Below are 26,601 nucleotides of genomic sequence, written 5' to 3'. Positions count from 1 at the left end.
GGTTTTTTGAGGATATTTCATAGGCAGCTCTCATTAGTAGTATACCTCAATGGGGCCAGAGAAATAAAATGAGGCTGCATTTTTTTCTTTTTCTGCTTAAATCCCTGTTCTAATTCTCTTGGCAATGAATAAACTGATGTCCAAACTTCTATATAAATGATCGTTTTAACTTAAACCAGTCTTTACCCTCAGTCCATACCTCTAAATATGGAGGCAATGTTGCTCATGATGATTCTTCTTGATTTTTCAGTTTCACTGTTTTTCTACCTTCCTCCTCGGACCCCACCACAGGCTCTCTACACTTCCTCAGTGTAAGTTCCCAGTGTTGTCATAGGGACTACCTAAGAGGTCAGTGTTTGCGTTATATATAGGTATTCAACTTCCATGTCATTAACTGTTTTGTCTTTTGCAGCGCTGGGGATTGAACTCTGGGCCTCCTACACACTAGGTAAAATAACTGTTTCTTATCCTGCCAGCATTTTGATTTTTCTGGAGTATTAACCATCTCACCTCACTTCAGTTTGCTTTATCTATTCTTACTAATAATTCAAAACTTTCAGTTGTTTCAATTTGATACATTTAAGCAGATCAGGAATTTCAGCAAATTTTATTCTCCTGAAGGAATGTCTTTTGATTTTCTGTCCTTCCACAATCTGGTAGGTGACCCTCTACAGTTGAAGTCTAGTTTATCACCTTGAAAATGTACTCTTTTCTTACTACTATCCAGGTGAAGAATAAACATCCTCCATTCTGAGGAGTTCTTGCAAGTCTGAAACTGTTCTACCCTCACAGGTGACCAAAGTTTGTCTAGACTCAGAATTCTAGGTTGCACTCATTTTTCTTCAGAATACAGAAGACATTTTTCCATTGAGTTCTAACTCTCAAGTTGTGGTTGTGAAGTCCAATGTCATTCTTTTTTTGTTTTGTTTTTGTCTTTTTGTGTGTGTGTGTGCGCGCACACACACACACTAGGGATTGAACCCTGCAGCACCTTACCACTGAGCTACATCTACTGCTTTTTCATTTTGAGACAGGGTCTCACCAACTTGCTGAGGCTGCCCTCAAGCTTGCGATCCTCCTGCCTCAGCCTCCCATATTGCTGGGATACAGGAGTGTGCCACTGTGTCCAGCTTCTGACTTTGGATTCTCTGGGTAAGACCTGATTTTTCTCCCTAGAAGCTTCTGGATTTTCTCTTTGCTTCAAGGTTCTGAAATTTCAGGATAATGTACTTTGTTCTGAGTCAATTTTTACCACTGTACTGAGAACTTTTGGGTTAAAAACACATCCTTCACTTCAGAGATAGTTTCTTGACAATTTCCTTGAATATTAGTCCTATACTAGTGTTCCCAGAGCAGTGGTCCTCTGCTCTACAGTCTTCATAGAGAAAACCTGTAGTCTTTTGCGAGGAACAAAAAATATGGGAATCTGGACTGAGGTTGTACAGCACTTGCCTAATATGGGTGAGACACTGGGTTCCATTCTCAGCATGGCATATAAATAAATGAATAAAATAAAGGTCCATCGACAACTAAAATGTGTGTGTATGTATATAGTTAAATTTTAAAATAAATTATAGGGGCTGGGGATGTGGCTCAAGCAGTAGCAGGTTCGCCTGGCATGCATGAGGCCCAGGTTCGATCCTCAGCACTACATACAAAGATGTTGTGTCCGCCGAAAACTTAAATAAATAAATAATGCTCTCTCTCTCTAAAAAAAAATAAAATAAATTAAATTAAAAAAAAAAAGACCTAGGAATCTGACTGCATCTGAACATGGCTTTCAGCCAGTCCTCCTCAACCTAGCTCCTCTTCTAACCCTGATTCAAGGTTAGCTGATACCATCAATCCCCACTTTCAGAGATTCTACAATGTATTTTCAGGTTGATTCTCAGCTTTCCTACCTGCTAGGATCAGGATTCATTTCCTTGGATCTGCTAAATCTTTTACCACTCATTGACACTTTCTAGCTTCCAAAAGTTTACTGTTGCTGTCTGCTTCCCTTCTCCCAATCCTTATGGGAATTGAGTTGAGAGTGTGTGTGTGTGTGTATGAGAGAGAGAGAAAGAGAATGTGTGTGTGTGTGTGTCTGTGTCTGTGTCTGAGATTCAAATCCAGAGCCACCTGCATGCTAGACATGTGCTCGACTACTGAGCTACATCCTCAGTCCTAAATTTTTTTTTTTTTTAAATAACACTGGGGATGAACCCAGGCCCTCACACATGCTAGACAAGAACTTCACCACTGGGCTAGACACCAAGCCCTTTTATTTTTTTTAATATTTATTTTTTTAGTTTTCGGCGGACACAACATCGTTGTTAGTATGTGGTGCTGAGGATCCAACCCGGACCCAACACATGCCAGGCGAACGCGCTACCGCTTGAGCCACATCCCCAGCCCAACTTTTTATTTTATTTTGAAACAGGCTCTTGCTAAGTTGCCCTGGCTAACCTCAAACTTTCAATCCTCCTGCTTTAGCCTCCCAAGCAGCTAGGATTACAGGTATACACCATGCATCCAGTTTGAATTTAACTTTTTTTCCCCAACTCCTTGTCTCCCCATTCACAATACAGACCAGGCACAGAGCCTAGGGTGAAGTATACTTTGCTTCCTCTTTATATACAGTATAAGAGCACAGGGGTTGAGTGTGTAGCTCAGTAGAAGAATGCTTGCCTAGCATGTGCAAGGCCCTGGGTTCAATCCCCAGCATACCTCCCCACCAAAAAGGAAAAAAAAAAAAAAAAGTACTATACACAATAACACATCCGGTGGTGAACACCAAGATGCCTTGATTTTATACTTTCATTTATTTTATCTAACTTACAAAGCCACATGCCTAGTGGCTACCATACTGGACAACACAGCTCTAGAGAAAAAGATTCTTTTCCGCCTGAGTATTAACATTACATATTAAACATATCATTCCCTCTACACCCTCTAATAATACCCAATAGACTAAGATACTTTTCTTCCTAGGATTTAGTATAACATAACTTTAAACAAATTAAACCCTCACTAAAATTCTCCTGAATGTTCAGGTTAAATGATCACTTTTCTGCCTCGCAGCCCGCGCAGCCACACACATCAATCTTCTCAAGTGGAGATCAAGTGAGCTAAATTGTCTTTTAGATACTGGTTTCTTTTTTCCCCTGGTATTGTTTTTTCACCCTTAAATGCAGCTGCAAAGGAGGCTAGATGGAGGGAAATGGTTTTCCCAAGTCTTTCCTGAACTACAAGAAACCCACAGGTGTTAACACTCAAGAGTGTCAAGACTCTTCTCGGGTAGGGTCAGTTCTTGCTGTAACCCTGCACCTAATAAGAACAACCCAAACATACCAAACCCTCCACTACTGCACTGAATCTCACCAACAACCCTATACAATAGGTGCCATTTCAATCCCCTCTTACAGACGAAAAGATTGAGTCTTGGCAAGGTGAAGTCCCTTGTCTAGAGTCTCACAGAAATAGATGAGGTGGGACCCAAACCCAAATCTGTATGAACCCAAAGACTTCCCTACACATAGTAGGTGCTCGAAAAATACTAAATACAAAGTTTAAAGAAGACCCGGCGCTGGCCCGGAGCTCACAGCTTTGGAAAAACAGAGCGGAGACTCAGAAAAGTGAACTTCTGCAACTGAGAGGTCAGGGCAAGGCCCCGCAGGGCTCCAGCTGCTCAAGCCGGAGCTCCTGCCTCCCCGAGTCCGGGGTCGGTCTGCGCCGCCCGGGCCGGGTCCGGAGCCGCGAGGAGCCGGCCCGAGGCCCCCTGCGCCGCGCCCTCCGCAGGCGCCATACCCCGCACCCTTAGGTTGAGCGGTCTGGCCTGACGACTATGGTCCGCGCCCAAGCGCTGGCCGCGTTGGCCCCGCAGCCGCCCACCTCACCTGCGTGTCGGCCGCCATCCTGCCGGCGCTGACTCCGGAACCGCTTCCGGAGCGCTTCCGGGTCATAGCGGGGCCCACGCGGCAGGGCGAGGCCTGGAGCGCACTGGGTCCTTGGCGCCCCCGGGCGGGATGGCGGCCGCAGCAGGTTTTGCGGACTCAGGTACCCAGGGCGCTGGCTGCCAGCGTCTGTTCTTCCGACCCGGGTCCCAGCTTCTCAGCCAGGCCTGGAGGGAGACGAGGGTCTGAGCATTTGTGACGTGGTGAGACCTCCCTGCAGCCCCCAGCCACTTAGAGCCGCAGGCGCAGCCAGGACACCCCCTCTTAGGCCTTCCTGGTAGGCTGCATTCCGTAAAGAAATGTTGCTCCCAGACCGCGAAAACCAGTCTCTCGCCCGCGAGGAGTTTGCAATTCCTTGGGGAATGACTTGGAGAGGGCCTGAAAATGGGTAGATAAGGCATCAAGGAAAGATGCAGGAGCCGAGAAGCCTGGCCTGGGGAAATGCTGGACGGCCTAGACTGGGAGTAAAAGTAAAGATCACGAGGTGGGAGAATGCAGAGGGTAGGAAGAAGCCCTAGCTAGTTGCCTCAGTTTTACCCAATATGGTTGTCTCTCTGGAGGATCTCCAGTTTAGTTTGGTTCAGGACTAGCAGTGGCATTCAATCTTTTTTGACAGCCCTAGTTACAAATAACATCATGATCCAGCACAGATCTGTACGTGAACTCGAAGCTTTATGACAAAAAACCTATCCTTTCAATTGCCAAGTAGTAAGCTCTCCAGAACTGACTTGGCATTACTTGAATGCCTATCTTAAGTGAAATACTTCTTAGAGGAACCCATGTAAACAAGAATTCTAGTGTAAAAATAGAGTAGTCCCCCTTCATCTTCAGCTTTGCTTTCAACAGTCTCTTCCCCCACCCCAACTATTATCTGAAAGTATGGAATAGAAAAACCCCAGAAACATTTCATGTTTTAACTTGCATGCTGTTTAGTGTGAATATTGCACCCTCCCTACTGGGACATGAATCATCCCTGTCTAGTCTGTCCAAACTGAAGGTACCTCAGCAGCCATCTTAAGACCCACTGCACAGCCAGGGTTTTATTCCAGTAACCCTTATTTTGCTTTAAGGGCCCCAATTTAATTATAGGTTAATTGTTCCATTTTATTAGTAATAACCTCTAATTGTACCAAACTTCATAAATGAAAACTGTAAGGAAAAATCTGTAATCAGCCCTCAAACTTCAAGGCTGGGGATGTGACTCAAGCGCTGGCATGCTCACCTGGCATTCGCAGGGCACTGGGTTCTATCCTCAACACCACATAAAAATATTGTGTCCACTAAAACTAAGTAAATATTTTTTTAAAAAAAATTCAAGGGTTCCACATGTAGATCCAACCAACTACATATTTTTAAAAGCTGGCTCTATTTAGCATGTTCATTATTCCCTGAATACATATTACATTGTATTAGGTATTAAGTACTCCAGAGATTTAGATTTAGGAGGGTGTCTACAAGTCATATACTCTCTCTATATATAATTTTTATGTAACTTTATTTTTTTTTTTTAAAGAGAGAGAGGGGAGAGAGAGAGAGAATTTTTAATATTTATTTTTTAGTTCTCGGCGGACACAACATCTTTGTTGGTATGTGGTGCTGAGGATCGAACCCGGGCCGCACGCATGCCAGGCATGGCGCGCTACCACTTGAGCCACATCCCCAGCCCTTATGTAACTTTATAAAAGGACTTAAGCATTGGCAGACTCACATCCAAGAAGGTCCTAGAACCAATCTCCTACAGATACTGAGGGACACTTATATGTGTAATTTTTTACATCAAACTGAGGGTTTTGAACATATCCCCTGTGGATGAGGAGGAACTACCATACCCTAGAAGAGCAGTATTTTCATTCAGACTCAAAAAAGAACCCATCCAAATACCAACCTCAGAGCTAGGAAGTAGCTCAGTGGAAAGCACTTGCCTTGCACGCACAATGCCCTGGATTCAATCCCCAGTTCCAAAAAAAGGGGCAAAAAGAAAACGCAATTATCAACTCCAAATACAAAGTTCTCATGTTCATACCATTGCTTTAGTTTTTAGCATTAAGTACTATAAATCTCAAAATGTAGAAAATGAAGAGTTCAGAAACTTAAGAAGTAAGCCTTTATTTCTTTGTTTTGCATATAAAGCCGAGTTGTTGCTTTTTGGTGATTAGTCAAAGAGACCAAATCCCATATCCTCATCCGACTCCTCCGACTCTTCCTTGGCTTCAACCTTGGCTGGGGCCGCAGCAGCAGCAGGAGCAGCAGTAGTAGCAGCAGCCACTGGGGCAGCAGCCACAAATGCAGATGGATCAGCCAAGAAGGCCTTGACCTGAAGAAAAGTCAGTGGTCAAAGTGGTCATCCACACCCCTCTACTACCCACAAGCTTCCTGCCTTTGTATGGCTCAAAATAAATAACTACAACGTCTAAGCCAGTATAGCCTTTCTAGTCCAATCCCTGCAGGGGAACATGGGTATGGCCTAGTGAGGGAGTTTAAGGCCCAGCTCTTGCCCACAGCCCACCTCTCTGGATCTCCTATCATTTCTAAAGTGAGAATACATTTTCCTTGTCCCCAATCTCTTTAAGCTCTTAAATAAAGGAGCTGGGCGTGGTGGCAGACACCTGTAATCACAGCTTCTCAGAAGCTGAGACAGAAGGATCACGAATTTAAAGCCAGCCTCAGCAAAAGTGAGGTGCAAAGCAACTCATTGAGACCCTATCTCCAAATAAAATACATAAGAGGGCTGGTACCAAAAAAAATAAAAAGGCTGGGGTTGTAGCTCAGTACTTAAGCACACCTGGATATGGTAACAAAAGGACTAACTCAATAAAGCTACTGTTTGTTACCCTGTCAGGCCCGCTGTGGTCCTGGGTGAAATCTTACCTTCTCAGCAAGTGGGAAGGTGTACTCAGTCTCCACAGACAAAGCCAGGACCCTCTTGTACCCATTGATGATAGAATGGGGTACTGATGCAACAGTTGGATAACCAATCTGCAGACAAACACTAGCAACATTGCGGACACCCTGTGGGAGAAAAGAGAAAAGATTACATTTTAGTGAGATACCCTAAAGGGGGGGAAAAGAAAAAAAAACAGTGAAGACCAAGGAAAGCTTGATATGGAAATACAACTCATAGCAGCTCAATCTCAAAGGAGACATTTCATCTTACATCAAATGCTCCTGGCAGGGCAATTCAAACGGATGAGTTTATAAAATGTTTTTGCACTTATTCCAAACCCAGGTATTCCATACACCATGCTGGTGGTGGCTACCTGAAAAGTCACTATTTTGTGAAAAAAAACTGTTAATAGTCATTGACTTCAATATGAGATAAAAACTTTAAATACAAGTACTCTCTCCATATCCACGGAGGACTGGTTCCAGGACCCCTCCACAGATACCAAAATCTGTGGATACTCAAGTCCCTCATAGAAAATAGTGTAGTATTTGCATATTACTTACAAAATCCTCCTTATACCTTAAATCGTCTTGAAATTACTTTTAATAACTAATACAATGCAAATACCATATAGTTATTATACTATGTTGTTTCGGAAATGACAAGGAAAAAAAGTGTGCACACATTCAGTACGTATTTCCTTTTTAGCAAACTTGAATTGGTTAAACCTATAGATGCAGAACCCACAGATACAATAAAAGGAATTACATCTTCTATCATCATTATTCCTTAAAGACATTTTAATGGCAGAATTAGGCACGACAATCTCAAAAATAAGGACAACCAGTCATCCCCAACAAAGGGCACTTGGCAACGTTAATTTTATCTATTAAACTGTCACTTCTCTTTCAAGTCATGACACTATTCAAAATTTCATGTCTCATCATTGCAGGCCCTGGAATAATAACCCTTACTGAATACCCAGCATTTTTCTAAGGCCTTATCCTCATTAAATCTTTCAATAATCTTACAATATACAAGAGTAAATAACCTGCCCAACTCTGGTACTTGTCATGTTCCCAACTATTAACATAGGAAGGAGCGGAGCTGGGTAGCACATACTTCCAGGAAGCGAGAATGCAGAGTCTCCTCTGTGATGTCAAGCACTTCAGGGTTGTAGATGCTGCCATTGTCAAACACTTGCTGAATGATGAGCCCAAAGGAGAAGGGGGATATGTTCAGCATGTTCAGCAGGGTAGCTTCGCTGGCTCCCACTTTGTCTCCAGTCTTTATCAACTGCACATCACTCTGAGGAATAAGGTAAACAGTGCGCAATTAATACCTGGACATCCAGCAGTCCTACAGCCTCCAGGAGAAGCCCCCCATATGCCCAGCTTACACTGATGAGCCTAGTCTACTCACCAGGATTTCAATGGTGCCCCTAGAGATTTTAGTGGTAATGCCCAAAGCCTGGAAGAAGGAAGTCTTCTCGGGCCCCAGACCAGTGTTCTGGGCTGGTACGGTGACTTCACATGGTGCAATGGCACCAGCACGGGCAGCAGCTGGAACCTGAACAATGAACAGTGAGAAAAGTCTCTCCTCTGACACAATATGGAAAAGATCAATTTTGCTTTAAGAAGCTAAACTCAAAAGTTTTTTATCTAACCTAATTCTCCCCTTACCTTATTGGCCAGCAGCATGTCCCTGATCTCAGTGAGGTCCTCCTTGGTGAACACAAAGCCCACATTCCCCCTGATATGAGGCAACAGTCTGCAAAGAGAAGTTCACAAGAGATGTTACCTGAAAGCACCATTCTTCTCCAGGAAAAGGGAGAAGGGCACTAGGAAAGGAGGACAAAGTTGACAGAAGCATTGACTGACTTCTCTAGAGCTGGGTTGTTTTCCAGATGCCCTCGAATGGCCTTGCGCATCATAGTGTTTTTGCCCATCAGCACTACAGCCTTCCCCCGGAGGGACATTCGGATCTGCTGCATCTGCTTGGAGCCCACATTGTCTGCTCCCACAATGAAGCATTTTGGATAGTCATCCAAAAGTTGCTACAAAAACAAGCCAGAAACAAGCAAAGTTTAGCAGGAGGAAGGCAGAAAAAAATGTCAGCAGAAACTAAACCCCATAATCACTCATTTCCATCTTCTTTTCTTCCAACCTTTTGAAGTCCCTCTATATTGGGCCAGTCTTACCTACCAGATCCTCCCAAATTGTAACACTATCATATTTGATCCTGATTTGCTTGCTATGTATACTAAAAACTAGCTTTCTATGTTTAATCAAAGCTTTTTAAATGTACATTTAGTGGGGCTGGAGTTGTGGCTCAGTGGCAGAGTGCTTGCCTGGCATGTGTGAGGCACTGGGTTCAATCCTCAGCACCACAAAAAATTAAATAAGAATAAAATAAAGGTATTGTGTCCATCTACAGCTAAAAAAGAAATCTTTAAGAAAAATATACATTTAGTTTCCACTGTTCTCTTTTTCCAATTGTGAAATGTTTCTGATTCATCAAAATGGCTGCATTAACAGAAAACTGTTCCCAATAAGTTGATCATCTGATGACATGGACTTTAGGCAATCAAAACATAAAGCAAACACTGCAAAACACCCCTTGTAGGATGTACATTGTGTACTTATAGATTAAAGCTTTTTGTTTGAAAACCTTCATGATAAAAGTGCAAGACTAAATACAGACTAAGCTCTACAATGTGGCCTAGTTCCTAAAGAGCAACATGGTCAGAGTTTGAGACTAAGGAAGCCCCACCTCAAAAGCCATTCAAAATAAGTCACTGGACACTGAATTTCTTGACTGACAGGTCCTAAATGTGTAATACTAAGGCTCTTTACAATGAGTCACTCCTTGTCTCAGATCTCCCCAAAAAGGTAGGCAAGGGAACAAAGTATGACATGAGCTAAGATAAACTATTTGACTTGCCTGAGCCTTTTCATCAACAAAGCGCGGGGGGGGGGGGGGTCATCAGGGGAAATTAAGACTATAGGAGATACACCCCAAATTGCCTAATTCAGTAGCTGTCACCAAGTAACAGCACCTGGCAGGTGACTGTCCCTATTGGCGCCCAGGAACACATGATGATTGGCCACAGCCCATTCCGCACTTACGATGATCTTAAGGAAGTAGTTGGACTTCCAGGTCGCCCTGTCTTCCCTGGGCATCACGACGGTGCGTCAGGGATTGCCACGCAGGGTTTAAAGACGGTGTCACTGAAGAGAGAAAGGGAGCTCAGACCCCGCCAACCCGACACCTGTCCTTTTGGTCTGAGGCCTTTGCGGTGCTAACCACGCGCCAGCGCCCGCCGGGCCTGGACCAGCAGCCGCCATCAAGCTGTGGAGCGCGATCCGCCGCCGAGGTCCCAGGCGGGACTGGTCGGGGTCCCATAGTCCCCAAACAGCGCTCCACCACATACATACACACACATGCGCGCGCACAGACACTCCGATCACCCAAAGATCCCAGGCTTCCTGCCACCAGCCCACCGCATGGAACAGGCGGCAGCACAAACCTCTCACGAGGACGCCTGGCGAGAAAAGGGCCGCGCGCCGGCGCGTGTCTTTTATATGTTAATGAAGGAGCCAATCAGAAGCCGAGGACAGCATCCCTGCGTATTGGCTGGTGCTGGCGCTCATCCGGACGAGCCGAACTAATGTAGGCAACCATTGGATGACATCACTGCCACTCTGGCCAACCGGAAGCCACCTTTAAGCAGGGTAGTTAAGGAAGACGCTACCTTAGGTAGGAAGAGCTCTCTCTTTTTCAGAGCCTCTGCCCCCTGCTGGGGTGGAGTTACGTTTGACTAGGAGCTACATTGTGTGAATTAAGACTCGGTGTGTCCCATTGCCACTTGACCAACTCGGCAAACTGTAGGGTATGACGACGAGTTGAGAAATAAATCGCAACTACCTTAGAAACAAAATGGTTTGTTGCCTCCTATTCCACCAAAACAGGGATCCTTTAAAACCTAAGTCCTTATCTGCTCAAACTCGTCAAATCCTCCACACTTAACTCAGAGTAAAAGCCTAAAATTTACCCAGTCTTCACCCCATAATCTCATCTATCTTCCCACTGATTCTTTCACCATCATCTCATGTATTTTCCCACTGACTTTCACTTCTAACTAGACCATTCTCAATTTGCTGCTTTTCCAAAGCACTACTGACTTTAGTTAGGGCTGTTTGCATGGCTCTTTCCTCCATCTGGACCACTCCTAGCCAGTGTCCACCCAAAGAATTAACCTACACCAAGTCTTGAGGCTAACATCACCTGCTGAATGTGGCATACACTGACTTCGGTATTTAAAATTACAAAAAAAAAAAAAAAAACCACCTCACTCCTACTCTCCCTCATTCTGCCCCCTCCCCCATACACTTACATCTTCTCACTCATTATATAATTTATTTCATTACTTTTTGTCTGCCTCTTCCTGCAGGAATTCCAACTCCACAAGGACACAGACTTATGTCCTATGCGAGGTGTAGTAGACATATAGTAAGGTTTTGCTGAATGAATGAATGCAGGACTTGCAACTAGATGATTCTGCCACTTACTAGCTGTGATGTCATCTTAAAAAGTGATTCCACCTTGCAGACCCTGTTCCCCCCACCCTTCCCCACTCCTGGTACCAGGGATTGAACCCAGTGAGCCACATCCCCAGCCTCTGTCCCATTTATTTATTTATTTATTTAGGTACTGGGGATTGAACTCAGGGGTACTCAACCACTGAGCCACATCCCCAGCCCTATTTTGTATTTTGAGACAGGGTCTCACTGAGAACCTTCTAAGCACCTTCTAAATTGCTGGGGCTGGCTTTCAACTCACGATTCTCCAGCCTCAGCCTGAGTTGCTGAGACTTGAACTGGTGATCCTCCTGCCTCAGTCTCCCAAGCCACTGGGATTATAGATGTTCACCCCTGCACCCTGCCTATTTCCCATTTTTTAACTGTAAAAGAGGGATAATAATTATACCCACATTCTAGGATTGTTATGAGGATTAATTATATGTTAAGACAACATATTTCCTGGGATAGAAGAAAGTCAATAAATGTTACCTTATAATTACATTGAACAATTATTTCAATAATTGTATTATTTGAATAATTGTACAATAAAAATTTGGGGATGTTTCACCCTATCTTCACCCTCTTCACTTGACCAAGTTAGATATTTCCATTGAGTTTATCTGGACCATATATGACCAACAAACAGTTGGCTATAACTGTGTACAGTCCCAAGTTCTGTGTCTAGAAATTTTCCCCCAGCAAGGCTGGTCTAAAGGTGAAGTTCTGACATGCCTGTCTTGCATCTAATTTTGTTATGGTGCCTCCTTGGATAGTTATTCATGAAGCCATCCTTTTGCATCACAGTTAACAGGAACTATTCCCAGACCTGAACAAATTCATCTACAGGAGTGGGATCCATGAAGGTGTATTTTAATTTTTTGTATATGTGGTGGTGCTGGGGATTGAACTCAAGATCTCAAAATATGCTAAGACAAGTGCTCTACCACTGAGCCATACCTTCAACCCTTGTTTTTTGTTTTTAAGTCTCCTAATGCTTCTAGTGATTAGCCCAATTTGAGAATGTCTAGATTACTGCTAAGATTTCTTTTTAATGACAATGTATTTCTGCACACTCAGCATTGTGTTAAATACTTTGTGCACAATCCTAATAGTAAATCTTTACAACAATCCTCTGAGGAGGTAAAATATTAGTATTCCCATTTTATTCATCAGAAAACTCAACAGAGACATAAATAATTTGCCCAGGTCTCTCAGCCTATAAATGGTGGTTTCAGAACTGAAATCCAGGACAAGTTCAAAGCCCATGGGCCTCAATATGCTATACAGTCCCTTCCAAACTCTGAGTCAGTCCCCTCTAAGTGCACTTTTCCAACATACATACTCTCATGGTAAATTTCCAAGGACATCCTGTCTCTGACAATATATCTAATTGCAGCACTTCAACATAAAGATACCATGAAGACATTAAAAAGTGATGAAGATCTATATTCACTGACATGGAAAATTATCCACAAAGCAATTTTGAGTGAAAAAGCAAATTACAATGAGATGTGCCACAGCCATTCCTATAAACAGAATGACCCCAAGATGGTCTAGAAGAATAAGTTATTATCTTTGGGTGGGGTTGAAGGTAATGTTCACTTCCGAGGTCACTGTGAAACGACCAGGTTTTAGGCTTGAATTCAACACACTGCTTCTGGAGGACTGTTTCAAATGACAGGGAAACTGAGGCCACAGCTCAAGGTGGAATAATGCCATCCAGACAGCTTGGCTGCCTTGGATCTAGCAAGTGCATAGAGGAAGCATGCAAATATGAACATGACCACAGGGAGACAGTAGAGAGCCACCTGCAACTGTATGTCAGGGGCATTCTGCCAGGAAGGGGTCGCAGCCAAGGTGTTGGGCATCTGGCTCCACAGAAACACAGGCAGGGGCATGTCCTGGGCTCCCATCATGGCTCTGTGGGCCCTGGGGATTGCCTTGTACATGTCAAGATCCTCTCCAACCTCTTTCCACATCTAAATGAGTGGAAAGACACCCACAGGTCCTCAGGGATACCCTCAGCGGATCCACGGGACAGCAGCACCATAGTAGAGCTTCCAAGGAAAGAACACCAATGATTTTCCCTCCCTCTGAGTTTGGGGAGGGTTCAGTTTCTCTTCTGGGACCACTTGGTTGTCAGATCACCAAGAAATGGCACTAGCACAGGTGAAAATAATGGCACACTTTATTGGCATGAATCACAGGAATTGAAATGGAAAAGGCCAGGTTAGAAGTTTATAGAGAAAAAAAAATCAAATGATCAAATAACCATTGACCCAGAGGGTTGACTCCCAGAAACCCCAGTCCCTCTTGGGGAGGGACCTGGAGTGGGTCATTGTAAACAGAGCAGTAAGGCCTGTGGTGGGCGTGGAGATGTCAGACCTTTGGAGGACCTCCCAGACCTAGGCAGCTCCCAGGCCAGCCCAGAGGAAAAGATCCTCTTCTGGGACCGCAGCATACTCAGCCTGTGCTGGGAGGCCTGTGGACCGGTCTGAATCCCTCCCAGTAGACCACTCTGGGGTCCCTTGCCCTTGACCAGGAAACCCAGGCCTGCCTGCTCCTGCTTTATCCTGGGAAAGAGCTCTGGGGCTTCCTGTCGCTTCAGCAGGACCCTGTCCCTCTGCCCCAAATCCTCTCAGGCTCCCTTGCACCAACCTGGGGCCTTCTTCCCAAATTGAAGTGCCAATCACCCCTGTAAAGGGGGAGGAACCTGTGCCAGTCTCCAGGGAGGGCAGGAAATTTGAGGAAGGAATATGCCCAGTGGAATCAACAAGACCAAAGAGACATTTATGGTCTTCATGGTCAAAATCAGAAACCAATTTTTCCTGAGAAGACAGGAGAAAGCCCTGGAGAAGTAGTGAGGAGGCCGAGAATGTTCAGTGGGTTCTTTGTTGCCAAAAAGCTCCTACTCAGACAGGAAGCAGCCCCCCAAGTATACTTTCCCCTTCTCCTCCCTTAGGAACAGGACAGATGAGGTTCAGAATTCCAGGTCCCAAAGGGTCAGACACACTCAGGCCAGTTTGAATTAAGAGCTGCTGGCCTGGGCAGAAAGGAAGGGGTTTCAAAATACAGCAGTTTATAAAACAGTCCTGGTGAGCCATGAAGTTACAGAAGAAGAGTCACAGAGCTGCTCCCAGTTCACCTGCTTACGCCAAGAAAAAAATAAAATACAAATTGCTCCCCGACCCGGTACAAAGCAAACTCCAAGCCAAAGCCATGGTCACTGACAGGACCAGCAGCAGTGGATGAGGAGGAGGAGAATATAAAAGGGAACGTCTTTAAAATCTCTTCAAAATCATCTTGTATCGAGAAATAAAAGCAACTTGGGTGACATAATTCAAACCTCAGTGTAGAAATCTATCAAAGTCGGTACAGTGTCCAGGCCCAGGCGACACTCCCCATGGGTGCTGTCCTGGGAGATGGAGGAAGTGGCTATAAAACATTATTGCTGGAGAGGCCTTTCTCAGTAGAACTGGAGCAGTTATAAAAGAGGCAGTTGGGAAAGGGGACAGTCACCCAGGCCTGGGGAGACTGGAAGGCGAGAGCCCAAGAAACCTGCAGTCCCTTGAGCACTTCCACCCTTGGATGGATGGGTTTATGCTGGCATTGTTTGGAGGGAGCAGGGAACCCCCCAATTCTCTCAGGACAGTTAGACTGTGGTTTGAGGGGATAAGGATAAAAAGAGACTCCATGTAACCCTGCCGGCCCTTCCCTCCCAAGCTCTGCTGCTGAAATCGGAGTACAAGATGGCTCCAGTGTGGGTTGCTGGCCAGGCCGGGCAGGTTCATGGGGACACATGTCAGGTGGGATGGAGCCCCCAGCCTCCACCTCCAGGAGGATGAGGAGTGGGCAGCCTGGGGAGAGCTGTAGGAAGAGAAGGGAGGCCCAAGGCTTTGGTGGGGGCTAGAGAAGCACACAGGACCCCCATGCCCCTTGTCCCATCCTGTGCCAGCTGAGGATGAGGGTTCCAGTTTCCACGTCTCTGGGTCACAGTAGCAGTCAGGGCGGCGGGGCTGGGGAAGGGACGCCTAGCAGAAGAGCTTGAGGAAGCAGTTCTGGCAGTAAGGCTTGTCATTTTGCTCCTTGAAGGTGCCCTTGTTCAGCTGCTTGAGGCAGAAGGCACAGACAAAGTGCTCCGGGTGGAACTTCTTGGCCATGGCGGTGATGCAGCGCCCCGTGATGGGCTTCTGGCAGCCAGAGCACAGCGAGCCGCGCCGCTCATGGTAGTGCACCTCGCAGTACGGCTGCCCGTCATGCTCAAAGAAGCTGCCGTTGATGAAAGGTGTGAAGCATTCCTGCCAGACAGAGAGGGGGCACGCTGTAGGACAGGGGCTCAGAGGCTGGCCCTTCTGGCTGGGCCAGGTCCTAGCATCATGCACAAGGACAGTCCAGGTCATCACACTCGTACTGACTCACTTGCCCAACATTTCCTATGTGCAGAGTGCTGGGCTACGTGCTTGCAGTTAAGGGACCAGCAGCTACTAAGGTCATACCCTGCATTCAAACAAGGTTGGATTCCTGGGTACCTAAGCAGGGGCTGTGATTGTGTTGCCAGAAACTCTGGTGCTGAAAAATGGGATCTGTTCTTGGACTCTGCATCCTAGGTCACTATTTGGATTCACATGTGCATTTAGAAGTTTCCCAAACTTATTTGATCAGAGAACCCTTGATGGACCCCCAGCTGCCTCTTCTAGCCCCTCCAGATGCTTTGAAGGCTCCTTACCCGGCACACAAAGCACTCAGGATGCCAAAGGGTGTTGAGGGCTGAGATGTAGTTCTCCAGGATGGCCCGGGCACAGCCACCACACTTGGGCGCAAACATGTCAAAATAATCCTTTCGGCAATAGGCCTTGCCATCCTTCTCATGGAACCCTGAGGAACAAGGGATTAGGAGCAAGTTTAGGGCCTTCAGAAATGGAGTTACCCTTACCCCAACCTCAGCAGAGTCTCCCAGCCCTCCGAGGGGACAGTGGGTTAGTCCTTCCAGTCCTGCCGTACCTTCAGGACCAAAGAAGGCTCCACATTGGGCACAAAAGAAGTGCTCAGGATGCCAAGTCCGGTCAAGGGCCGTCACCACTTTCTGTGAAAGCAAACAGTGGGAATGAAAGTCCAGCTGCCAGCCAGGTGAAGTGGTGCCTGCCTGTCATCCTGGCACCAAAGGAGGCTGAGGTAGGAAGATCGCAAGTTCAAAGCCAGCCTCAGCAACAGGGAGGCACTAAGTCACTCAGTGAGACCCTGTCTCTAAATAAAATACAAAATAGAGCTGGGGCTGGGGCTTAGTGGTCAAGGGTCCCTGAGTTCAATCTCTGGTCCAAAAAAACGAAAAAGAAATTTCAGCTGCCACTCACAACTGAGACTCAGGTGCCACTGTCCTTCCCACCTTGTTTCCAGCTCATAGCCAACAAGAGTAAAATGTTCCCAACAAGGTCTCTCCTACTTATACTCAAAAATTCAATCTAAGAGTTCAGATTTATTAAAAGATGTGACATGCCAGACCCTCTCTCCTTTAATCCTCACAAAGGACTGAGATCATAGGTTCATGACTCCTATTTTATAAGTAAAGAGACTAGTCTCAGAAAGGCGAGGCATTTCCCTAACATCACACAGCAGGAAGAGTGAGACGGCTGCCGTTCAGCTTCATTTGTTGGTCAGGGCTCCTAATTCCTAGGAGTCTTGCAGAAGGAATTCTGGACAGAAGTGGAGGGGAACTGGAGCTACCTAATGTGCATCAGGATGACCTGTGGATCAAGCCTGGGTTTGAATCTTAGTTTCCACCATTTCTCTGAGCCCACACCCTCTGAGGGCTATGGCAAAGATGAAATGAGCTGATGCGGGCATCGTGCCCAGATAAGGGGAAATCCTGACTGCCCCCCCCATCCCACCACTGTGCCACCAGCATAAGCTCACATCCAGGATGGGACCGTTGCAGTAGTAGCAGCGTGGGGAGAAGAGGTTGTGATAGTCCTTTTCACAGTAGGGCTGTCCATCCCGCTCGAAGAAGTTCCGGGATCCGATCTCTTCCTGGCAGTGGGTGCAGACAAAGTGTTCAGGGTGCCAAGTCTTCCCCATGGCAGTCACAACCTGAGGAGGACAATGGAAGGTGGCTCAGGGAGAGGAGAGGAGAGGAGCAGAGCACAGGGCTCTGTGCCCACCTCCCCACTCATCACCTGCCCGGCGATGGGCTTCTTGCAGGCCCCGCAGACTCCTTTGGCAACCGTGGCGACCCCCAACTTGTTCAGGTCAGACTGCAGGCTCCCCAGCATGCTGTCCAGCTGGCTCCCAGGCTTTGGGGGTCCCCCGGGGGGTGAGCTGCTCCCAGTCTTCCCCTGAGCCATGAACTGTGGAGAGGGACGGGGGCTGGTCAGGACGTCTGGGGTATGGGGTCAGCAGGGCATCTTGAAGCACTGCAGCCCGGAGGCCGCTCTCCCTCCTGTACATGTAGTACCAGTGAGGCAGGGGCCTGGGGAGCCCTAAACATGGGAGTGACATTTGCAGGCCATCCTGGTGGATGGGGGCTCCCAAGGGATAAAAGAAAGGGCTGGTAGCACCCTGCTGTACCCAGGGAAACACCACAAACAGGAGCTCAGCCCCCGGCCCTGGCACTGACCCCTCCCTCGTCCTGCCCTTCAGGGCTGCTCTGCCTGCCCCCTGGAGGCCAGCTGGAGTGCCACTCTCCATCCGCTCTTTGTTCCAGGCTGTGCATCTTAGATAGGGGAGGAAAGGAGAAGAAACTTTTCTTTTAAAAAAACTAAAGAATAAGAGACATTGTCATCGGGCTCTTTCACACAGGGAATTCAAGATGAGCTACGAGGATCTTTCCCTACTGGCAATACCAAAACCAGGAGACAGAAATCTAGAGAAACCCAGAGAGGAAGGCCCAGGAGAGGGAGGCAAGCCACCCAAAGGCACGGGACGAGAAAGGGAGGTGATTAGGGCCAGAGAGCAAAGAGGCCTCACCAGGTACTGGGCCTATGGACCGGAAGGGGAAGAGATGGGCTTTGGGTTCCTCTCTGGAATGAATTCCTCTGTGTCAATACCCGGAGGAAGTAGGGAGGGGTGGGCAGAAGGGAAGCCTCACAGGAAAGCAAGAAGTCAGTTGATTTCCTGAGAGGTGTGGCCAGGGTCAAGGTCTAGGGAAGGACTGTGGTGGTTCTTGTGCTAGGGCTGTGGATGGAGGGAAACCCCTGTGTGTGTGTGTGTGTGTGTGTGTGTGTGCACACGTGCGCGGCATTTGCCCACATGCAGAGTAGGGGGTGGCACAGGCACAAGGACAGGGAATGAGCAAGGTCAGTGCTGGGGCCCCTGGGAGGCCTGCCTGCATCGGGGAGAAGAGTGGGTCCTCGTCGGTCTGACAGCCCACGGACCTCACAGTGTGGGCTGTGCGAGTGGGAGAGGTGGCGCCCTGCCCATCCTCATCACGGGGTGCTTCCCCCGCACTCTGGACCCCAGGAGAACCATGGGTACAAGCTGAGGACCCCAGAGGGGAGGAAGAGGATAGGGGAGAAGAGCTGCTGGCCGAGGCGTCCTGGAGATGCTGCGGCAAAGGGACAGAAGGAGGAGCCAGAACAGAGATGGTTCTTCTGAGGGGAATGGGAGAGTCGGGAGGGAAGACAACCTGGGAAGAGGAAACGGGGAGAGAGATGAAGGAAACAGAAGAAATCATCAGCCCAGAGAGCAGGGGGACTGGGGAAGTGAGGTCCCAGATCCCACCAGGCCTTCCCACTTGGCACCAAAAGTGAGGCCAACCTCCCAATAAGGCCACAGGATGTAAGTAAACACCCCACCACCCCTAAATCCCTCCTCTGGCCGAGGAGAGGACCAAGGAAACATCTGGACACCTGCTGCCCAGCATCTCCTGGCTACCTTCTCTACCAGCTGCCCCCCAGCCCGCCTCCCGCGTGACTGCACGGTGATGACGACACCCTCGGTCAGCCAGTCCTGCGTGGAGGGCCCTGGTGGCCCCGCGACCTCCTCCACCTCCGGCTGGATGCCCAGCCGGCCCTGCAGCTCTGCGATTAGCTGCTCCTGAGATGGGGTCCTGCTCAGGGTGGCGGGGTCCAGCCGGCGGCGAGGAGAGGGCTCCCGGGACATGGGGTGCGCGTGGCCCGTCTCCCGGCTCCTCCTGATCACAGAGCGGATCTGGGGGTGGAGGGGGAAGCTGTCACTCTCTTTCCAACTCTGGGCTGGCATGATGCCACTCAGTCCACCACACTCAGGAGTCCCAAGGGAAGGGAGGGCAGAACACAATGGCCAGAGAAAAGCCAGGAGGAGGGGGTGGCAGCAGGAGGCAGATGGGGTGGGCTCAGGAGTAGAGGCCCCAGGAGAACCTTCTGGCCCAGCATTTACCTCCAAGTGGGCCTCTGACCTTGGGTAAGACCCTTAACTTCCAGGGACCTCCATCTCTCCATCTTTAAAATGGGGTAACAGTGTTTTCTTGGCTTCACTTACAGGTTATCAGAGAATTGAGAGGATGTAAGCAAACGCTCTTGACAGGCTTTAAGGCTTTTTTTTTTTTTTGATTTACAATAGAAAAATGCAGGCTTTCCTTTTCAGTAAATCTCTTAATCAGTTTTCTTTCATGCTTACTTTATTACTTACTTGTTAGTAGTTTTTGTTTTGTTTTAGGTTTTGGGGGGTGGCTCTTCTGTTGTTTTGTTTTGGGAAAGGACATACAGTTTTAATTAAGCAGGAATAAATAACAACTACAGTAACGGCAGCAATGGCTTGTGGAGGAATCATGTGCTACTTCTACACACTTTCCAAGAATTTTCTCATTCAATCCTCTGGACAACCTTGATGGAAAGCTGTCTTATTATTACCCCATCCTAAAGATAAGAAAACAAGCCAGGCATGGTGGTGCATGCCTACAATCCCAGCAACTAAGGAGGCTAAGACAGGAGGATCACAGGTTCAAGGCGAGCTTCAGAAACTGAGACCCTTTCTCAAAATAAAAATTAAAAAGGACTGGGGATAGCAATCTGTATATGGGGTAAAGTTTGGAGTTCATAACCCACTTGAATCAAACTGTGAAAGATGATGTATTAAGAACTGTGTAATGTTTTGAACGACCAACAATAAAAAAAAAAATTAAATAAATAAATAAATAAATAAAAAGCTCAAAGCCAAACCTCAGCAAAAGCAAGGTGCTAAGCAAATCAGTGAGACCCTGTCTAAATAAAATACAAAATAGGGCTCAGTGGTCCAGTGCCCCTGAGTTCAATCCCTGGTACCAAAAATAAATAAATAAACAAATTAATTAATTAATTATTTAAAAAAAAAAAAAAGGACTGGGGATATAGCTCAGTAGTAAAGTGCCTCTGGGTCCCATCCCCAGTACCACACATCCACAAAAAGGGCGGGGGTTGAGAGAGAGAGAAAACTGAGGCAGAGGGTGGCTGCCCAAGGTCACATAGGTAGCAACCATTGGCCACAATATGGTTTGCATTTAGGTCTACGTGGTTCTGAAGTCCAGCTTTCAACCATTCTGCACATCAGAATGTCAAGGGCAGCTCAACCAAAGGGAAAAGTCTTAAATAAGCAAGAAGTGGGTCCTCACTATGAGGAAAGTCAGGGTCCAGCAGGGCTCTGTTGGCCCCACAGGACCCACTGCCAAGCTGGTGGTCAGGGTCACAGGCCACAGCACCTCAGCTTCTGCTGCCCAGGAAGACACATGTGGAGTAGCAGGCTGCATGCAGTTAGCAAGGAGCGGCCCACACTCAGAGCTGCCGAGGGCCATGCCTAAGTAGCTGCGCGAGCCAGTGCCTGCCTGGCCAGAGGTGGAAATCCTCTCCGTAGTTTTGGCTGTGCCCGTGACCATGGCATGCGGAAGCTCCAGCTGATCCTTCCTGGCCTTGGAAACAGCTTCAGTGGTGCCCTCAGGGCTCCTTGGGGTCTCAGGGTCCTGGGTTGGCTCCCTCAGGGTTCCCCTGTGGGGCATCTCTCCATTTAACTGCTCCTTGTGAACCGGGGCAGAGCAGCTGCTTCCCAGCACCCTTGGCTCTGGCCTGGATCTCCCCTTCTGCTCGCCATAGTCCTCTGTGAGAGTCCAGGTATCTGGGAAGACGGCCTGACGGTCCACGGCCACCACAGGTGGCTCCTGAGAGTCACAAGCAGCTCCACGGGAAGCTTCAGTCCTGGATACCTCCAAAGCCCATGGCCATTCCCAAGTGGCAATCTCAGCTGCCTCTGAACACAAAGTGTTAGCTGGTGGCCCCCAGGGACCTCCAGGCTCCTGGGACCCTGTGCTCCCAGCAGGGGATGGAGTACGGCAGAGGGGAGCCCTAGAAGGCTCACTCATAGGGTTCAGCAGGTCCTTCCTAACTCCATCCTGGCTCTCTGCACAAAATGACCCCGGAGGACCCTCCACAGAGGGAGAGCTTGAGTTGCAGGTGTCACGTGTCACCCTGAAGCCAGCCAAGTCAAGCCAGCTGGGGGCCACAGGAGGTGGAAGACCCTGTCTATTTTCTTCAGTGCAGAGAACTTCTGGGGTGTGGTGTTGGCCTTGAGGGGTGGGTTTAGAGGTGGATGGCAGGAGTACAGAAGGCAGGGGAGGAGAAGGAGGAGGAGCGGTATGGAGTGGGGATGGAGCTGGGCAGGGCAGCCCCAGGGAACGCAGGGCCACAGCAGAGGAAGTGGTCTGGAGGAGAGAGCCAGGGAGAGGGGAGAAAAGAAAGAGCAAGCTGGGGTGAGGCGAGGAAGGACAGTTGCATCAAGGGTTGAGTTGGACTTAGGGCTCAGAGACCCCCCATCTACACTGACCCAGGTGCAAAGGTGAAGCACAGGAGTGACCCTTGAAGACTCAGAGCCCCCCAAAAAACTTTCCTGGGCTTCATATCCTGCTTGGCCTTCAAGAAACCCAGGCCAGCAGAAAGCAGCCTTGATGCCATACCCACAGGGCCACCCACAGTGGGTAAGATGAGGTGCATCACAAGGGGACAGGTGGCCACGGAGATCAGCCTCAGGCACAAACCAAGGCAGGGTCAGCCTCTGGCAGCCTGCTCAGTCCTCCTCAGATGGTGGCTCAACTCTTAGCCCTATCCTTCCTAGACAATCCCAGCTTGCCTAACGTCCCCAAGTCCTTGCACTAAGAGCACCACCAAGCACCAGCCGCTGAGCTTCTCTTCACCGGGCCTAGGGACACAGAACATCTCAGAAAGCAGTGACAGCCTTAAGGGCACTGGGGCAGGCTCCCTCAGGCCAGTGCCTGAACCCAACTTACTGCCTCTCACTGGCTGCTCAGAACCATGGCACCCAAGACTCACAAGGCCAGGTGCAACCATCAGCCCAGTGAACTCCCATCCTCCATGGTAGCCCCCAGACAAAGGACGAGGAGGTAACATCAGGCCAGGAATGCACTGACCCTTCCCATACCCGCTATACCCAGCCCCCAAGGTCTCAAGCTGACCTATGTGGAAGCCAAGTCAGCAGCTACTGGAGAATTCTGTCAATATCAATCCCCATCAAGGCACTGCATCCTCTAAATAAAACATCACGGGCTCGCAGGATGGGGAGGCCCGGGAGAGGGGCAGGGCCAAGTCCTGCAGGACCAGCCCAGCCTGGCAGGTTAGGTTTCCCACACGCAGGATTCGTGGGAACTCTGAGGCCCAGTGGCCTGGCCCTGGAGGGACAGGGAAGGGTGAAAGGAGGCTGGCAAGGGAGGCCTGTGAATTCAATTGCCAGAAGCAGAAAGAAAGAGGATGTGTTGAGGACAACTAGCGTGGGAGATGAGGCTCCAGCGCAAGTGACCTCTCAGGCATGGGATCCTGAGTCCCACATGGCCCAGCAGAACACACCCTCCCCCACTGAGAGCAGCCATCAACACAGGGCCCTTTGTCCCAGTCCTGGCCTCCTGATCCCCTCAACCTGGGTGGCTGAGAGTACCCAAGGAGGAAGGAATGTCCCAGCGGAGTGCCTCTCTGCTGCTCTGCAGCTCAGTCCCACATTCTGTCTCGCTTCCCTTCCCCAAATCCTGCTGCCCTGGCAAGGCCAGAATATTTCGGAGTCATATTTGGACAAGGCACCCAAACACTGAGGGACCAAGGTCCAGCTACTCACACTGAGGTAAAGGAAGAGAAGGACAGAAAGCATGGAAGACAGAGGGGCTACAGGGCACCTTAAAATCTGACAGCGAGGCCATCAGCTCGTCCAGCTCCCTGGTGGCAGAGGAGGCCGAGATGCGCGTCTGCTGCTGGCTGGAGGTGACTCTCTGTGGGCTGCTCATCTCGCCCTGGTTCACAGTGATGGCCGGGCTGCAGGGCAGGCATGGTGTCAGTGGGGAGCCCAGAGGCCAGCCCCAAGCTTCACAGGGAACTGTGTCAACACCTCAGCTCTGACTCTGGAGTCCCAAAACCTCAAGCTCAGGGAAAGAACACCAGTGCCCAGTCTTTCCTGGGGACCCACTACGGGGAGAGGGCTGTCAGCTAGGGGACAGCACTGAGGTGAGCTGACTTGAGAAAAGACAGAGTTCTTACACAGATGTGAGAGGACGACAGCCTAACACTAATAAGAGTTAATGTTATTAAGTACTTGTCACAAGTATTACACACTATGAGCCAGAAACCATTCCACGGACTTTATGTGTATTATTGGTCTCAGCTCTGGTAACATAGATAGTCTTATAGTCTTAGCCCCATTAACCCACAACCACTTATCCCATTTTACAGATGGGGAAACTAAAGCTTGAGAGCTGACACACAGTAACTGGCAGAATCACGACTTAAACCCTGTCGACAACTCTGAAGTCTGTGCTAACAGTCACTAAATTGTAGGTGGCCTCTGTGTGCACAATGTCCGCCTTTTCTGATGGACAGTGGCCAGCTGAAGGCAGAAATGATGTCCACACGACTCACCACTGTACTCTCAGGGTCTGGCAAACAACAGGCACTTAAGGGGATGGGTGACACCAGGGCTAAACAACACAACACGGAGCCCAGGGCCAGGCTGAGCAAGATCTGCCCCAGCGTGGGGAGAGTCCAATGGATACTCACACAGGGCTAGGCACAGAGCTCTCCAGTTCATCCAAGAGACTCTCCACACTAGGCCGAACGTCCTCCAGGCCCCGGCTCCCGTTCCGCTTGGGCTTCTCTTTTGTCAGGGGCCCAGCTTTGACTCCCACGGGACTGTTGTTCTCTGGGATGCCATAGTGAGGGCTCAGGGCCCCCGGGAGTGGAGGGCTTGTGTTGGTCTCCTCTTAGAGAGAAGGAAAGAAAAAGGTCGCTTATCCCTTGAGCCCTCTGAGGATCCAGAGGCAGCAGATGGGCCTGGGGAACCAATCCTACCTGCAGGGAAGCCTGGAGAATTATGCTGCACAGCATTCAGTTCTAGCAGCAGACGGTCAAGTTCAGAAAGGTTGCTGCCCAGGGAGGAGCTCATTACGGTGGGTGAAGGCTCGGCTGACTTCTGCTTGTTGGGGAAGCTTTGAGAGCAAAGGGAAGAAGACGGTGAGCGCTGCTCCGCGGCCGGGCACTGGCACTCCCTGGATTCTCCGGAGCATAGAGTGGAGGGGAAACAAAGCAAGACGACAGAGACTAGGGAAGGGATGTGGTAAGGAGGGAGGAGGAAGGAAGTCTTGCTTCAGTTCCTCTACCACAAGGGAACGCTGTGACAGTCCAGCCCATCCGCTACATGGAGATGTTAGTGACAAGGTGGACAGGCCAATTAACAGGCATATGAACTGGCCAGGAGCCTTGGGGCCCTCTGTAGGCTAAACCAATGACGCTGGAGGCAGCACCCTCTGAGGGCCAGTTGCCAAGCCTGATCCCCAGCCTCAGCTGCCTCCAGCCCAGGGCGGGAGGGGTTCCCAGAATTTCTGAGCAGGAAGAAGGACGCCTGTGGGGGGATGAGGCTGTACCTGTAGACGTGCTCCTCCTCACTTGCTCGTGAGCACGGAGAACCAACACCGTCCTGGGGGTTGGAGGCACCGGAAGTTTTGGCACTGGAGCCGTACACAGGTGATGGGGATGGAGGCTACGAGAATAAAAGTGCTCAGAGAACTCTCCCAAGGGGAAGGAAAGAATGGGGGACAGGAGGAGCTCGAGTCACCCCCAGGTGGCTCCTGCTCACAGTCAGTCTCACCAGGGAATTTCCACACTCTGACTGGGACACTGGTGATTAATACTTGGTCACTGACCCCCTCACGTGGTGGGTGGGATAAGCAGTGTCTGCCAGGGGACAGGCAAATCCCCTGATCCATTCCTCTACTGGCTCCCCAAGCCTCTGATAGATAAGATCCTTTTGCCCCCAGGGCTTAGGGATTTCCCAGGTCCTGTCCCCACCTTACCTGCTGGTGAATGAGTCGGGAGCCACTGGACTGCCACTGGTCTAAGGGGTCAAGGACTGTGCCATTGAGGGCCTCGCTTGATGGGGGTGGAGGGACAGGGGGTGGCACTGCAATCTCCTGGTAGGTGTGGTTTCCAGTTGGGTAGGAGTAGGGGGGCTCCTCGGACAAAAACACAGGCCGCTTGGAGATGTGGGAGGTGGTGGACTCCAAGTCTGCCAGCAGGGCGTCTGTAAAGAGAAGGCACCAGGGGCAGGTGAGAATAAGGCACCTGCCTGCCTACACCTCAAGAGTTAATGACTTCTGGGCATCGGCCCCACCCAGGGGAGAGATGACCAGCCTCAGGAGAGGAAGCTGCCAGCCCAAGAGCCTGGCCAAGAACAGGCTCCCAAAGCTGCCCTCTTCTCCCCAAGCCAAGACGGAAGGTGCTCTGGAGCTCACTCGGGGCTGCTCCCTAGGGCTCTCCTACCTCTGGGTGTCGGGCACCTGGCTCTGCGTTCCTCCCCACAGGACTGTGCCGCTGGCTGGTGTGAGAAATGCCTTCCTGGAACTCTGAGCCACGCAGAGAATGGACAGGAGGGGCCCCACGTCATGGGGAGGGGCCCCTGCGCAGCGCCAGGCCCTCAGTGAACTTCCAAGAGCTTATGCTTCCTAGCCCAAGGGTGGGAGGGGACACTGAGCAGTACCTGCCCTCCTGGTCATATAGAAGCAGAACCCCAAGTTCTAAGATCCTCCTGAGGCTCCAGGCTGTGGGGTAAGGTGTATGGGGACACAGGGGCTGGTACAAAGCCAGTGCAGTGGTCCCCACCTCCTGATAAGCTGCTTGGCTGGTTGTTTCTGTAGGAATCTGGCAAGCAGCCTGGCCCCAGAGGCTCCAGGGCCCCACTACTTTGCTTTTAACAGGAGGAGCCGAATCAGCCC

The 26,601-nt window shown here is 49.3% G+C and overlaps 3 protein-coding genes and 1 long non-coding RNA gene across 7 annotated transcripts in view; 1 reads left to right on the top strand and 3 right to left on the bottom strand.

Annotated features, from left to right (window-relative positions):
- The window catches only part of Gcn1 (GCN1 activator of EIF2AK4), a 66,966-nt gene extending 62,960 nt beyond the window's left edge, over positions 1 to 4,006 (bottom strand). For both annotated transcript variants that reach the window (XM_005336818.5, XM_040289406.2), the window contains exon 1: positions 3,879 to 4,006. In XM_005336818.5, coding sequence (XP_005336875.2) covers positions 3,879 to 3,944 — 66 coding nt within the window. In that variant the 5' untranslated portion in view covers positions 3,945 to 4,006. The remainder of the gene's footprint in view (positions 1 to 3,878) is intronic.
- On the top strand, positions 3,919 to 6,353 carry LOC144375192 (uncharacterized). The gene is made up of 2 exons (XR_013434681.1): positions 3,919 to 4,138; positions 6,066 to 6,353. It is a non-coding gene; the product is annotated as an uncharacterized LOC144375192 (long non-coding RNA).
- On the bottom strand, positions 6,026 to 10,492 carry Rplp0 (ribosomal protein lateral stalk subunit P0). The gene is made up of 8 exons (XM_005336817.5): positions 10,349 to 10,492; positions 9,948 to 10,049; positions 8,700 to 8,875; positions 8,502 to 8,589; positions 8,242 to 8,388; positions 7,942 to 8,127; positions 6,804 to 6,944; positions 6,026 to 6,249 (listed from the first exon to the last, which is right to left on the bottom strand). The coding sequence occupies exons 2-8, from the start codon at positions 9,999 to 10,001 to the stop codon at positions 6,088 to 6,090; spliced, it is 954 nt and encodes a 317-aa protein (XP_005336874.1). The 5' UTR covers positions 10,002 to 10,049; positions 10,349 to 10,492; the 3' UTR covers positions 6,026 to 6,087.
- Positions 10,493 to 13,572: 3,080 nt separating this feature from the next.
- On the bottom strand, positions 13,573 to 26,288 carry Pxn (paxillin). 3 transcript variants are annotated; one of them, XM_078039019.1, is made up of 15 exons: positions 26,150 to 26,252; positions 25,684 to 25,910; positions 25,255 to 25,370; positions 24,683 to 24,819; positions 24,392 to 24,593; positions 23,518 to 23,653; positions 21,172 to 22,041; positions 19,269 to 19,544; positions 18,721 to 19,020; positions 18,013 to 18,108; positions 17,573 to 17,743; positions 17,313 to 17,486; positions 16,404 to 16,485; positions 16,129 to 16,277; positions 13,573 to 15,700 (listed from the first exon to the last, which is right to left on the bottom strand). In XM_078039019.1, exons 4-15 carry the CDS (start codon positions 24,774 to 24,776, stop codon positions 15,434 to 15,436), a joined length of 2,817 nt encoding a protein of 938 aa, XP_077895145.1. In that variant the 5' UTR covers positions 24,777 to 24,819; positions 25,255 to 25,370; positions 25,684 to 25,910; positions 26,150 to 26,252; the 3' UTR covers positions 13,573 to 15,433. The 3 variants fall into 3 exon arrangements, with proteins under 3 accessions (XP_077895145.1, XP_040145336.1, XP_040145337.1); XM_040289402.2 differs by lacking the exons at positions 18,721 to 19,020; positions 19,269 to 19,544; positions 21,172 to 22,041 and having other exon boundaries at positions 26,150 to 26,288; XM_040289403.2 differs by lacking the exons at positions 18,013 to 18,108; positions 18,721 to 19,020; positions 19,269 to 19,544; positions 21,172 to 22,041 and having other exon boundaries at positions 26,150 to 26,288.
- Positions 26,289 to 26,601: the final 313 nt, after the last annotated feature.

This window comes from Ictidomys tridecemlineatus, chromosome 2, assembly GCF_052094955.1.
Source record: "Ictidomys tridecemlineatus isolate mIctTri1 chromosome 2, mIctTri1.hap1, whole genome shotgun sequence".
NCBI classification, from domain to species: Eukaryota; Metazoa; Chordata; class Mammalia; order Rodentia; family Sciuridae; genus Ictidomys; species Ictidomys tridecemlineatus.
The sequence above is the reverse complement of the archived record's forward strand: the minus strand, read 5'-3'. Positions and strand labels throughout refer to the sequence as shown.